General features: G+C 43.3%; 1 protein-coding gene across 1 annotated transcript in view; it reads left to right on the top strand.

The window, feature by feature from the left end:
- The window catches only part of HEPHL1 (hephaestin like 1), a 38,572-nt gene that overhangs the window by 3,521 nt on the left and 20,535 nt on the right, over positions 1 to 14,516 (top strand). Inside the window, exons 2-8 of the mRNA XM_068425041.1 lie at positions 6,941 to 7,185; positions 7,983 to 8,195; positions 9,975 to 10,154; positions 11,161 to 11,415; positions 12,448 to 12,616; positions 13,337 to 13,476; positions 13,646 to 13,777. Coding sequence (XP_068281142.1) covers positions 6,941 to 7,185; positions 7,983 to 8,195; positions 9,975 to 10,154; positions 11,161 to 11,415; positions 12,448 to 12,616; positions 13,337 to 13,476; positions 13,646 to 13,777 — 1,334 coding nt within the window. The remainder of the gene's footprint in view (positions 1 to 6,940; positions 7,186 to 7,982; positions 8,196 to 9,974; positions 10,155 to 11,160; positions 11,416 to 12,447; positions 12,617 to 13,336; positions 13,477 to 13,645; positions 13,778 to 14,516) is intronic.

Raw genomic sequence — 14,516 nt, 5'->3', positions numbered from 1 at the left:
TCAGATAGTGAGATTTAAGAGATGATTTTCAATGTTGCTGTGCCAAAGTCAGTAATACTCTCCTCAGCCTTTAGTTTTTAGCAGCAAAGAAGAGAAAGGAAACTTCAGTTAGCCAAGGCATGGGGCTGGAAATCAGGTGAGCTTGTTCTGGCACCAGGCATGGCTACGCTGCTCAGCTCCCGCTGTGCTGGTGCTGAGTGAGCTGTGTCCAGAGCCAGCAGCTGTAGAGCTGCATCAGCACCTCCCTGGGTGTGAGCTGAAAAGGCTGCCTCTCGTCAGATCTGATTAACCCAAACGCAGCCCTGTGTTACCGTAACTATTCTGCTTGGATGCTAATTTTTATTATGCCTTGTGTTGCTGCAGTGCTCAAGGGCCAGCCTGCTGCTCGCACAGAGCAAGCATTTTGCTGTGCATCAGTGCTTCTTAAGTCAAGAGAGTAATGAGGCTGCTCACCTCTGCCATTTGTCTTGTCTACTTGAAGCCTGGAGCTGTTCCACTAATTCTCATAATTTGGAGTGTTATGAACGAAACCAAGACATTTCACTCTCGGTTCTCCCTTTGAAAATCAAACTGACTTTTTCTGAAGCACAAAGGACTTTGGAAATCACAGATCTGTATTATGGCCACTGAGCATAGGTGAGCTGGGAAGGTGTTCAGCATCCCCTCCCACCTGACATAACCAGTGAAAGAGTTGACATCATTGAACCATGGTGGACTGGACACACAGGGCGCAAGGTGCTGTCAGTGCTGCTAGAGGTGTTGCAGATCCCAGTGAGATTTTGTGGGTTAAGGCATGAATATTGCTGCAGTAGGAGGATGAGCTCAGACATTGCCTGCTTCTTTAATGGTCACATAGGCAACAGCCTTTCAAAAGAAAAGTACACCTAGGTGTTGTGGCTTGACATACACCAATCTTTCCCTCCCTGTTGTGGCTCAGCCCTCAGGATTAGAGTTTGGTTGATAATCTCTTTAAATTAATTTGGTACTAGTTTATACGATGGACACTTAAATCTTGCTCTGCTGATGGTAGATGGTATTAAGTTTTGCCTGATGTAACAACTCATCCCTTCCCTTTAGGCCACCAATCCTATATTTACCTGGGCCAAGTCTTGCACCCACCAACACTAACGGGTGTTTTTTTTATTACCACAGCATCAAACAGAGTTTGTGCAATTTGCCTACAAGGAGATCCCACCCAGATAAATGACAGTGAAACTGTCGTCACAGATGCTAAACTAATGGCTGAGTCATCATGCGGCCAAATGACCCAATTGCATCAACGGAGATGATCATTGTGGGAAGGGTCCACATCAAAAGGGCATTTGAGGTGAAATCCTGGCTTTAACGAAGCCTGAGAGGAGTTTTGTTGTTGACTTCAGGAGAAGCAGAAGTCAATAGGAGAGAAACCATTATAGCCACACTTAACCAGAGACACCTCAGAGCTTCATCTAAGATTTTATGGGTTTGACTGACCTCTTCTGTGGCTCATGTGGGTCTGAAAAGGCCTAAAACATCCTTTGAGAGCATTGTGTCTCTCTCTTTTGAGGACACACAACTTTGTTTTTTGATGCTTTGTGGTCAGGGCACGATCTACAAATGTGAGTTGGCACCACTAGTCCCCCTCCACTGGCCATCCCTCTAGCACAGACATTGCATTGGCCTTAGCACGGGAGTCATGGTTTGGCAGAAGGTTACCCTGAACAGGTTACATGACCCAGGGGTTAAAATGACTGGGGCAGCCTGTAGCCATGGGCACTGTCCTGGCTTACTCCAGTCACAGGAAAAGTGCTGAAATCTGAGGGGAAAAAACTGTTATAAGCCCAGCCATAGTGTATGTGAAGAGGGTGGAGAGTAAGGAAGGTTTCACCACCAACAGATTTTAGGGAGCAAATCCATAAAGATATTTGTTTAAATGGTTATCAGTGTAAAATCTATGGAACTTTAGCAGAATAATGGTAGTAAAAGAAAGTTTGCATTTGCCTACAGTTGCACCCAGGAGTGTACAGTGGCTATTGGGCATGTTAACCGCAGGAGAAAATTTGGGACTCCACATCTGGTAGGTATTCAAAGTGCTGATTTTTCAGTGGTGATTACAGCAGCAAACAAACTCAGCAGGCTTCGAAATTGTATCAGCGAGGCATCTGGCTCAAGTCTACTGAGGAGCTGTTTCTTTGGCCATGCATAATGTGTAGCTCTTTCCATTTCTTACTGCACACTCTAACATAGTACTCATGTAAGCACCTCTTGGAAAAAAAACCCCTCTGTTATGTTGTAGCTCTGTTTCGTAAGATCAAAGGTAACATAAACACAGTAAAGATGCTGGCAAAATGCTTTTTCTGTGTGATAAAAGAAATAAGTGTGGAAATTACACTTAACTCATGGTCCTACCCTAGTTCGTGGTCCTACCCTGAGATGGCAGATTATCTGCACATCTGATTTTGATTTGAAGTAGAATCTACCTGACTCTTTTACTCTTCCTCTCATTTGGAAGAGTCGTAGTGCTCATCATTGCAGGGGGATGGATGTCTGTAATTTTGTTAATACCTATTTTAAGGAATTAGAGTTAATAACTTCCTGTCCCACTCATGTGCGTTGCCAACTTTTCGTGGAGTTCAAGAATGGCTGAGAGTGGTCAACTGGCAAAATGAAATCAGGCAGAGAAATAAATGGCAAGATTTGCATGGTTTTCTTAGTCTGAACAAGATTCTTTATGCCCCAATTCTCAAGCCTGCTTACCTCTATATGTAACCTCAAGACTGGCCTGATTGGAGGAGATGAAGGAGGGAGTTTAGGAAGCTTGCATGGGTGCAGCTCTAAAGGATGGAGTATTCCCCTTTCCTATAAGAAGTGGGACTGGCTGATCATCACAGCTTTCTGCACATGAAGCGCAGGCTGACAACTGAGTTGGAGGAAGATAGTCAAGATTTAGAAGAGCAGCTCTTACATCTGCACAAGACCAGAAAGATGGAAGAGGTTTGGGCAGCGACATCACAAAGCCACAAGGAGGATGAAGCAGTTTGAAATGAAGAGGGGAGCGTGAAGAAGCAGTGAGAAGGATTGTCTTCTTGTGACAAGAGAGGAGTGACAGATAGGAGACATTTTGGCAGGGGGTGCCCAGTAGAATAGGCACATTGTGACCACTGAAAGAAAGAGGCAAAGGCAGATTCAGAGAACTGGATGCGTTTAACCATTACAGCATTTGGAGAAGACACTGTTGCTTCAATAATAATATTGAAAAGTCAGTAGGTGGGAAAGAATGAAACAGGAGATGCAGTTGAATGGGATGTTTAACTCAGTGACTGAAAATGTGACGTGTTTCCCAAGGAAGCAGATGCCATCAAAAGAAAACAGGGAACAGCGTTTCAGAACTGTTGTCAAAGACAGGAGATGAAAGGTCAGCAACACACTATCCTGAAACTGAGAAAATCTCTGAGGGCCTCTGGAGATGGGCAGTAAGGAACTGCAAGGTGGCAGATGCGCTGGTACAAATGGCACTGGCAGCAGAGACTTCATGAAGCACTGAGAAGTTCTCACTGAAAGAAAGAAGAAGGACAGGGTGAAACCTCTGTGTCCCACTGATGGAGCAGCAGGGCCCATGGCACTGAGCCTGTGCCAGTTCCCTCCAGCATATCTGCTAGCTGCACTGTGGCACTGGGTAGAGGTACCAGCCCCGCAGTGTGGCCACACTCCCATAATCCAGGCATCCGGGAGTTCAGAGAAGTCACTCACACCCATGCATAGTTTCTATGAGCTTCCTATAGCTGATGTCATCAGCTCCAGTGTGGGTAGTCTTTCTGCATCATAATGTGCAGCACAGCAACACTTGTAAAAAGGCACAGAGCTACCAGTTACTTGCAAGGCTGAGGTGGGCACCCAAAAGTCCTCCTGGATGAAATGGGGCAGCCTGGACACCTAGAATAGGACTCAAAACAACCACTGTGCTCTGTTCGTGGATACTGAGGGCAACCAAAAGGACGTGATGAAAATACATGTCTCTGTATAGGTAAAAGAACTGGGCTCTACCCCTCCCAGACAGAAGGAGAAGTGAGGCTGGAGTGTCTGCACTCCAAGAAACTCCTGAACATCAGCGCTTTTTGGGTAGGAAACGCTTCTGCCCTTTGGAGAGTGTGGATCTAGAAGGAAAGGAAGCTATGAAAGAGCCTGAGTCTGTATCGCAACAGCAAGGGCATCAATGGCATATAGGATTTGTCTCCCAGAGCTGATTGGTTGTTTTCTTTTGGGCAATGATTAAACAAACCCCATAATTAACCAGGGCCAAGAGGCCAGGTTGCTCCTTTCATGCTGTGATCCCTTTCTGGCTCCATGACTCTTGCATTGCTTGATGCGCTACATAGAAGAGCAACACCTACACCACCTACATTGTGACTGGCTGCAGCTGATACCCATTGCACTGACAGGGTGCTCTTCAGCTCTGAACGGGTGGAAGATTTGAATGGGCCTCCTTTCAGAAAGCTGGCACTGAAAAGACTTCTTTTCCTGACTCCTAGATGGCTTTAAGTAGGAGACAGGTACAGATCTAGCCAACAGAGATGCTACAGCATGGCTTTAGGCACTGAGGAAGTCTCTGCTGCCTAAACCTACAGGGTTTTCTCAGGGTGATTTCTTGAACCTCAATACCTAAGTGGATTTTGGGATCCCTCATCTATGCATTTAAAAGAGTTAGGCTCATGGCAAGTATTTGAACAAGCCTGATCAAACAGTGCATTTTTCTGGGGTACAGTTCTTCTGCAGGAGAAACAGTGCATCCCAGGGGTGTGAAGTTACGGGAGAGTGTGCAATGTTGTCTGGCCAGAAAGCCAAGGGCATAAGGGCACTGTCATCATGGGGAAAGCATTGTGCCACTGCAGCACCTCATTAAAAATATTCGGTGGCTGATGAAAATGGAAAAAATTCTGCTGAAAAATATCTCCCCAAAATAAGTACTTCCTGAAAAAATTTTTTTTTTTTTCCTAGAGAAAATTTAAATCATTTAAAAAATCAATTTATAGCTTGAATTAGGGCATAGCCACATGAATACATTGCCATGAGGTAAGGAAGCACGTGCATTTACACTGCACTACTACTGCCACCACCTACTACTCTGTGGTAAGGGCTCTTGTAGCAGCTCTTCCCTCCAGGCAGTGGAAGGTATCTTCTCCTAGGTGAGCATGGTGTGACTTGCCAGGTCTTGCTGTGCACACAGACGGTTACTGCAGACCTGCTAATTCACTGAAAATCCAGACTTGGCAACTCGTTCCTTAACCATGCTTTTGGGTTCCTTAACCATGCATTTATCTGACGTACATTATTCTGTGAAGAAGCAGACTGAGAAGCTTCTGTCACTTCCCCTCCATCCTAGCCAACTGTTTCTGCTACAGCAGTATCATTGGCAACGTTTTCATTTGTGCCAAAATAGCTCTTCGCTTGTTAGAAACTACATTTTTCAAATGAAAAAGCGTTCTTTTTGGAGGTTTTTATATCTGGATCACTTCAGGGATCTGTTTTAGACAGTGGCCATGGAGGTGTAATGACCACAGATGGGGCATGTTGTGAGTTATGGTGTCAAGCAGATATGGCTTGAAAAGAGGGAGTAGTGGATCTTACGGTGAAGGAACTATAGCAAATCATACCTCTCAACTCACGTGACAGCAAACACTTAGGTTGCTGGCACTGCACAAAAGCACCTAAACAAGAGCAGGTGAACTGGCCAGTCACAAAAACTCACTATAAATATGAAATTGTTATATTTCTGCCAATGATACTTCATGAAAAGCTTTTTTATGAGTTTGTTAGGAAGCATGAAAGCTCAAACAATCTTCAGGGGATGCAAAAACTCATGGAGCAGTCAACTATCGTGAAATTTGTCATACAGTCCACTACTGGTTGCATAGCAAAGGGGTTCATTTCTACCCTCTTCGTGTGGGATATTTAGGGATGAAGAATGTGTGTCACACTTGTCAGCTGTAACCTGGAGAGAAAGAAAAAAATATTTTATTTCGTAACAGATGGGATGAACATGGGTTGCGAGTATGATGTTATAGCTAAAAGGGCAAAACTAATACCCAGTTGTGTAAGAAATACTGACTGGGAGCACCTCTGGCTTTAGCTGGAAATTACTTGCCTATTGCGTGAAGTTCTTGTGTTCAGACTTCAAAAGAGAGAGAGAAATATTGGAAGGCTTTCAGAAAAGAGCTTCAGGAAAGATTTGTGGCATAAAGAGTGTCAGTGTACTTGGTTTGTCCAGAAGAAGGGTAGAAGGCAATTTAGTCAATTAATTAAAACTTATGCAAGTGCCTGCATAGAAAAGAAGCTCTTGATGGTATGTGGCTTCTTTGATCTGAGAGAGGGCTTGATGAGAACCTGTGGTTGGAGTGTGGAGCTAGACAATATTAGACTACGAATGCAGTTCAGGATTCGAAGGGAACAGGTATTTAATAGCTATAATATGTCAACCACTGACCATATGGTGGGTTCTCCGTCACTTGAAGTTGCTATAAACATAGACTCTGGAATGTAGAAATTATGCATTTCATGCAAAAAATATTTCATGCTACTCTTCTGGGGTGTCAAACTAGTTGATTAGGATCGCTCTTATTGGCTTTTGAAAAAACTTAATTTGGTTTTCTTTTCCTTCTGAACAGTCGTGCTTTCAGATGTGAGGTTTCAAAGCTTCAAAAGAGGGAAAAGCTACTAAAACTGTACAGAGTGAAGACTTGTAGTAACCATGCTAAAGATCAGACCTGCAAGTAGGATGACTGTTACTGTACAGAAAGCGGCTTGGACCCTGCTAGCTCTGTCCAGGTTTACTCCTCATTTTTTATTCCACCAGCTATGTGATATGTCCCAGGGAACTATTTATCTGCACTGCAAGCACCAGTTATTTGATCAACTCTTAAAGGAGTTTTTTTGTCTCTAAATTATTTTCCCTTCCCAACACTAGGTTTGCGAGTGTGTATGCGACAAGAGGAGCCAACCGGATAGGACGTGTGTACAAAAAGGCTATTTTTAGGCAATTCACAGATGACACTTACACCCAGGAGATCCCCAAAGCAGCCTGGCTGGGGTTCCTCGGGCCAGTCCTGAAGGCAGAACAAGAGGATGTTTTTATCATCCATCTAAAAAACTTTGCTTCCCGCCCATACTCTGTGCATCCGCATGGGGTCTTCTATGACAAGGACTCTGAAGGTAAAAGCTGGTTTGCCCTCTCTCTTTTTTCTTTTCCTCTCTTTTTCCCCTGGAGTAGCTAATATCATGGCTAAATGTTTGTCCAAGTATTTATTGTTCTGGCCATTGACATCAGAGGACTTTAGATCACCCTCTCATAAACTCATCAGTAATTGCAGCTGATGACTAAAACCAGGAAGAGCCTTGTCTCTTAAAATGTTTTGCCACAAACCTTCCATGCCTGGAATAAATCCAGTACTGAAACAGGTTAGGTGGGTCTTTTTTCCTGAATTATTTTCCTGAATTATAAGTCACCGAAGCATCTTCCCTCCTTCCTTCTACTTCCAGCCTGTTTGAATGGATGGAGTTCTTGTAAGTAAATGTTTTCCTCTCTATAGGTCTATAACAGGCATGATTAATTTTCAGAATCCTAAACCTATGCATGTGTATTTTGGTTAGAGGACTGTATGGATTTTCCCACATTCCTTACTCTCATCAGTTTTCTGTGAGAAGATACACAGTGTTAGCTGACAAAATGTTTAGATGACTGATGAGAGTAAAGAGCCAAGGAAAAATTAGAGCCTGTTAATGTATTTTAAAAGCTTTGTCTATTGATAAATAATGGATTTTAACTTTTAATATTTTTTGATGGTTTTACCAGATCTTCTGATTTTTTTCACAATTTCTCAGTGATTCTGTGTTTGTGAGTGCTGTTATTATTTTATAAATCTGTGATAAAATAGAAGAAATTACACATTTATTTAAGGAAAACAGTTAAGGAGGGGCTAAAAGCTTCCTTTTTCCTTTTAATGTATTAGGAGCACTTTACCCCGATGGAACTGGCGGTAAAAGCAAAGAGGACGACTTTGTTGTTCCTGGTGGAAATTACACGTACACATGGCCAGTAAGGAAAGATTATTCCCCAACTTTGGCAGACTCAGACTGCTTGACTTGGATTTACCATTCTCACATTGACACACCAAGAGATATTGCATCTGGTTTAATTGGGCCACTGCTGGTTTGTAAAAAAGGTACTGAGCTAGAAACACTGATAAACCAAGACCCTCTGCCAAGCTTGGCATCTTAACAGTCATTTTTGCTTACAGGTATAAACATGATGGTCTAGAGTTTATCCCTACATAGCCCATAAAAAGGGGCAAGGAATAGCTGGGCCATTCCAGGAGCATCCCAGGGTAGGTATTGTAGCTCTGGGACATCCCCTTCCTGCTCCCTTTTGGCTTCACGAGAGATTTGCCTTGGCTGGTGGAGGGACTGCAGCATGCTCTGCGGCCAGCCAGTCATGGCCGAGACCAAAAATAAATGTTCCCAAACTGGCATCATTTCAGGATGAGCAAAGGGCTCATTACCCAGGAAATGAAATTAGGGCTGGGTGGGTGACTTCAGCGCTGTCATTTACATATTTGAAACCCCAAAGTTCTTTGTAATTTTTTCCCCATGTGGATTATATATTTATTTTTGCTCACAAGTGGTATGTCACAGCCATATGGGAATGTGCACTGAGTAGCTGAGGTGACAGCCTGTCCCATGTACTTTATAGTCTGCTAATTTTGTATTGGAGCCGTCAGGGACCATGTACCAGCCCTCTCCCCTCTGTCACACCCTCTCCCCCTAAGACACATGCAACTCTACCACCTCTTCCCGGTACCTCCCGCAGTACAAAACCAGCCCTGATTTTATATACAGAACATATAAGTGAAGCAGGTTTTATATATGAAGAAGAGAAAGACTTCAACACAGAAAGGACAGGCCTGGTCTCCAGCTTACCTCACACAATTAAAATGTGTCAGACTCTTTTTTTTTCTCCCGGGAAGACTTTGAAATCTGTAGAACTGCCTGAATATGTGAAACTGAGCTGAAACCTATGGGATAATACACAAAACTAGGAGACAGCACATTCAAAACAATCCTAGCCTGAAAAGCCAGGTTATCTGCATGTTCGGTTTTGAATTCATCAAGGTGGATATCTGCATGATGCTACCGCTATAGTTCTCTGTCCAATGGTGGTGGGTAGCTCCTTACAGGACTGACAGAAAGGCTCTGGGGCTCCCTCCCATAGGATACAGGGGAAACAAAAGTTTCATGGCTTCAGAAGTAGACTGGACAATAAGATGAAGTATAAGCCTGCCAACAGTTAGTAATAGATCACTCAATATTGCCGCTTCTATAGTCTCAGGTTGTTCCCTGAATGGTCACTCAGATAACAATACTGAACTCAGCCTAAATAGATTATATTCATCCTGCCTTCAGCCTGATAATTCTTGAGGCTTCCTCTGTGGAGAGTGAGCCACATTTAGATGGTTATTCTGAGGGTATGGTTCACCAGTCACTTCAATGCAACAGAAATGCAGGCTACCACTTGCCTCTCCTTAATTCTGGGCAAAAAAGTCACTGGTTTCTGGTTGGATCAAGCCCCTGACCTGTCTCACTGTGTAGGCACATAGATGCTAATACTGACCAAAAGGCAGGGTTGAGTGCAGTGGGCCAAAAATGGGGAAAACGGGACCACAGATATTGGCAGCTACTTGTGCTTATGTCAAATCAAAGAGATCCTGAAACATCAGCTTGACTTAGATGAGATGAACTGCCTTCGGGAGGCACAAATCTGTTCAAAGGCTGGGGGTGGGTGTGTCAAGATGTTTCAGAAGAGCAAAATTAGTTGAGATTCATCCTGTCCTATAGACCATGGGCAGAGCACCGTATTTCCTTGAGTGCTCCAAAGTTATTGTCACTTTTAAATTCAATCCCCTCCAAGGCCTTTTTTAGCACTTTCCTTTTCGTTTGCAATTTAGGAACTGCAGATGAGACCTCAATAGAAGGGACTGGTGCTGCTAATGCTTTTGCCCTGATGTTTAGCATTGTAGATGAAAACTTCAGCTGGTACCTCGAAGAGAATATAAACACCTTCTGCTTAGAACCAGCCACAGTTGACAAAGAGGATGAAGGCTTCCAGACCAGCAACCGAATGCACGGTGAGCAAGACTCTTGAGCAAATGGTGACCTACAGCAGCGACCAGGTTCTTTTCATTTCAGTAGGACTTTCTGTCCATTGTGATATTTCTCCTTTATCTGTGTCAGCATGAAATGGGTCAGGATGTTGAAGTAATGTGTTGATAAAAAGCCTCTCCCCAAATTCAGCACAACACTCTGGTTTGCAGAAAGGAGATCTGGCTTTCATAGCCAGCTCTGCTACTTGTTTAGCATTTTATCTTAGGCAACAGATTTAAGCCATTTGGTGACTGTTTGACCAGCTGTGAATAGAGAAAACAAGGCAGCAGAGCACTTTGAGATGTGCGTATTGGAAGAGCCCAGCACTTCTCAAAGGGCCTTGTGGATGGTGGGCTGGCTGATACAACCACTCCTGCCCTTCAGAGATCCATTGTCCAATAGTACTTTGTGCCATTTGGAGATCTGGTGTAAGAAGTCAAATCCAGATATTTCTCTGTATTTTGATTGTTCTGTGGAGCCTAGGAGCTAAAATATTTTGCAAAATACGAGTCTCATTCTCCTAGTGTCCTGATACGTTGTCAAGTGTGGAAGCTGAGGAAGAGAGAGCTGACTAGACTGATTTGACTCATATCATAATTTTCAAACCTAAATTGCTTAAGCCTGGCATATAATGGTATACTTATGACTCAGAATAAGAGGGATTAGGTTTCAGGCATGCTAAATAGCTGCAGAACAAGTTAACCTCATTATCTGGCTTTCTTGGTGATGACCTGGCCTTTGGAATATCTTGATACCACCCTGGAAGTTTTTCACAGACCCAACCAGAGAATTTGGACCATTTGATTGTCCAGAGGTGTAAGCTGGCTGTTAAAAAATATTCTTCATCAAGGAACCCGTGAGGGCCTTATTCAGTGTAGACATTCAGCTAGCTTCTTTTCTGGGCCAGGAAAGGATCATCCTTAGAAATGGGTCAGAGGCACTTGGCATTTCTCTTCCACCTCTCATAAAGTCTTATACTTTTGTTTTTAGCTATTAACGGTTATATTTATGGCAATCTCCCCGGCTTGGAGATGTGTGCTGACACTTCCATGTCCTGGCATTTGTTTGGCATGGGAAGCGAGATAGATATCCACGCCGCATATTTCTATGGCCACACATTCACTAACAGAGACCAGAGGGCAGATGTCGTCGGTCTGTTCCCAGCAACATTCATCACAGCGGAGATGACTCCCGGAAACCCTGGGAGGTGGCTGATAACGTGCCAGGTTAATGAGCACTTACGAGGTATGGTGCTATAAATCCCCCCGACCCTTTCAGATGCAGAAGTTCCAGCCTCTGTTTTGCTTGGAAAACTGAGAGATGTTTCCAGGGGAAGCAGGATTTGACACTTTTATGTGACTAACTGAACACTTGGGAACTATTTCACCAGATAAACATCATTAATATGAGTTTAGTCACCAGTGGAAATTATGTGTGTTGGGCCAAATCTTCAGCTAGTATGAATGACTTAGCTGTGTAATTCATATGAGGAACGCTTGCTAGACCCAGCGCTGACACCACACTTTCTGTGTAAAATGGAGATTTCGATGAGCAATAAGAGGAGCCTTCATCATCACTTTGGGTTGTAGATAAGCACATAAAGAAGAACTATGCCAGCTGAACACTTCATAGATTTTTTTCCTTTACAGAAATCAGATGAAAACTAGCAGTGTTTTCATAAACCTTTACATGAAGAAATTTGAAGGTGATGTTGTGAAATTTCTGTGACGTGAAAGCCCAAAAGCATGTATCATAAACTAGGTCTTTTGACAGCAGGCAATGTGTAATTATCATATCAGACAGTCGCAAGTTGGGAGAATTTTTACTTTTAAGAGCTTGCACATTGATTTCAATAGGATTTGCAGTACACAAACCAGACTTGATTCTGGCAAGCAACAAGTATCTTTAGTGTGGTAATAACCAGACTTTCTATTCTAATGAAAGTCAAGGGGAGATGATGCCATTTTGCGCACTTCAGGAGGCACTCTCACCCCCAAAATCATTGTGCCACCCTTACCCAGATAAGGAATCAGATAAATAAGCCTACTGAAGAGTGGCAGTGGGTTTTACCTGTGGGGTGATGTACCACCTTGCGAGAGAAGGGTGACAGCATCTGGCCCAGTGTAGGTGGAGGAAGTCTTCAAAAACAGAAATTTACCTTAGTAATTGTTTCCAATGCACACAGCTGCTAGAGAGTTCTGAATGTGCTTTTGTATCTATGAGATTGCTGACTATGCAACTGGCCAAGGACTGTCTCCAGACTCTTTCTTCTCCCAGGTGGCATGGAGGCACTGTATGATGTTCAGATCTGCCAAAAAAACCTGTCTCGGCCTTCACCACTCAGTCACAAGAGAATATATTATATCGCTGCTGAAGAAGTGCTCTGGAATTATGGACCTGACGGTTATGATAAATTCACTGGGCAGGGTTTAAACGCCACTGGCAGGTAAGCTTTCTTGTCCTCTCCTGTTGTGTTTTAATTTCAGGAGTCTGGGTAAGACTTCCCCAGTGATTCACCAGGGCTAGGTCCTGCACTGTTATTAATTTTAATTGAAAGGGGCAGGGAGGAATGGATTTAAACAACCTTGTTGGGAAGTTAGATTTGTAACTGCGATGCTTGGAGTTGCCTTCTGGAAGCACTTATCTTGCTCCATTAAGTCTCTGGAGAAAGTGAGCCCTGGTGAGGTATGCAAAGTTCAACAAAGTTAATGACCCTACCTCGAGACTCCTCAGGCAGCTTTCACACTTACAATCAGTGTATCTCAGAGGTGCCATAATCTTGGATTTTTTCCCTGTTATTATTGATGAAGATGAATTGTATTACAGTATCTCCCAGGAAGACTAACGAGGATGAGAGACACATTGGGCACAGGTAATGGCACAGGTCTTGCCCTAAGGCAGTTAGAGGTAAGTTGACATAGATGTCTCCCTAAGCAAATTGGGGTTAAACACATGAAAGTCTAATGCACAGTGGATGCCCATTTGCTAACTAATTTATAACTGTAGTTCAGACCAGTAATATCTCCCTTTGTCTGCTAGAAAAGTGTATGCAAACTAGTAACTTGGGGAGTCATTTCTCTTGTGCCTGGAGTAATAACTTTATCCAAAATGAAGGATTTTGCCTGAATCTCCAGCTATTTAACCAGTCCGATTTGTAATTCCACAGTGAATCTGCAATATATTTCACACAAGGGACTGACAGAATAGGAGGGCAATACTGGAAAGTTCGCTATGCGGAATATACTGATGCAATGTTCAGTAAGAAGAAGATTCGGTCAGAGGACATGAAGCACCTGGGAATACTTGGTACAGTGAATATTTTCCCCTCCTGTCATTACATCGGGTTTGAATGCACATCCACTTGGATCCAGAGGGGAATTTTGTGCATGTAGCTGCCAGTCAGCCCTCTCTTGTTTAGATGGAAATATGTTAGAGGGCAGTTCTTCTAATACCTTCCCTCACTCTCTTTTTTAAGGCCCTGTTATAAAAGCTGAAGTGGGTGATACAGTGCTAGTTACTTTTGCTAACAAAGCCAAAAGGAGCTATAGCATTATGGCCCACGGCGTAAGCTTCAGCAAGCTGTCGGAAGGCGCTCCCTACTTAGATGGTAAGTTTTGACTGTACTGATGTATCGTGACATCCAGAATACCTGAGTCGAAAAATCTTCTGTTGCTCTTCAGGTTTGCCCTTTTTGTGGATGCTCAGGCACAGAGGGATGATTTGATTAATTTATATCCACCCTACATGTCACAACCCATGGGACTCCCCAGTCTGCCTATGTGCTTGTTCTTCCCCTTGGACATGTGCCAGACAAGGAGTCTAAAACTAGCTGAGGTCCATGTTGAGCAAAAGCCACAAGCACAATCCGATTTATATTAGTTCTAATCTAATATCGCTCAACTGCAGTCAGTGGATCTCCTCTGGACATGCTCCAGAATTATTAAGTTTAGGATCTGGCATGATGTCCCTGATGACTCTGTGGATATAGCTATCCACACGGTCTGGGTTGCTTCACTCCTGATTCTCTAATCCAGGTCAGGCATTGCCCTTGCTTCACTGTCAGGATAATCAGTGTCAGAGACATCTTTTATCTGATTGACCTGGAATGTGAAACAGCGATAACTCTTATTAATCCTCATAAATATGTAAACACTGAAATGGAGTATTTACCAAAGACTTCCTCTCATTTTGTGCGAGGACAGGATCGCTATCACCTAAGTTTAACCATTAAGTGTTAAATGTCATGTTTAATTGATAGACACCTTTTCCAGTCAGTGACAAGAAACAACCCCTTCAGAGGGTGAGAAGTCCCATTTACTTTGAACACGTATTTTAGGAGACATTAG

The sequence above is a fragment of the Nyctibius grandis genome, chromosome 2 (assembly GCF_013368605.1).
Source record: "Nyctibius grandis isolate bNycGra1 chromosome 2, bNycGra1.pri, whole genome shotgun sequence".
Classification (NCBI taxonomy): domain Eukaryota; kingdom Metazoa; phylum Chordata; class Aves; order Nyctibiiformes; family Nyctibiidae; genus Nyctibius; species Nyctibius grandis.
Note: the sequence above shows the minus strand (reverse complement) of the source record. Positions and strands in the feature narration are given on the sequence as shown.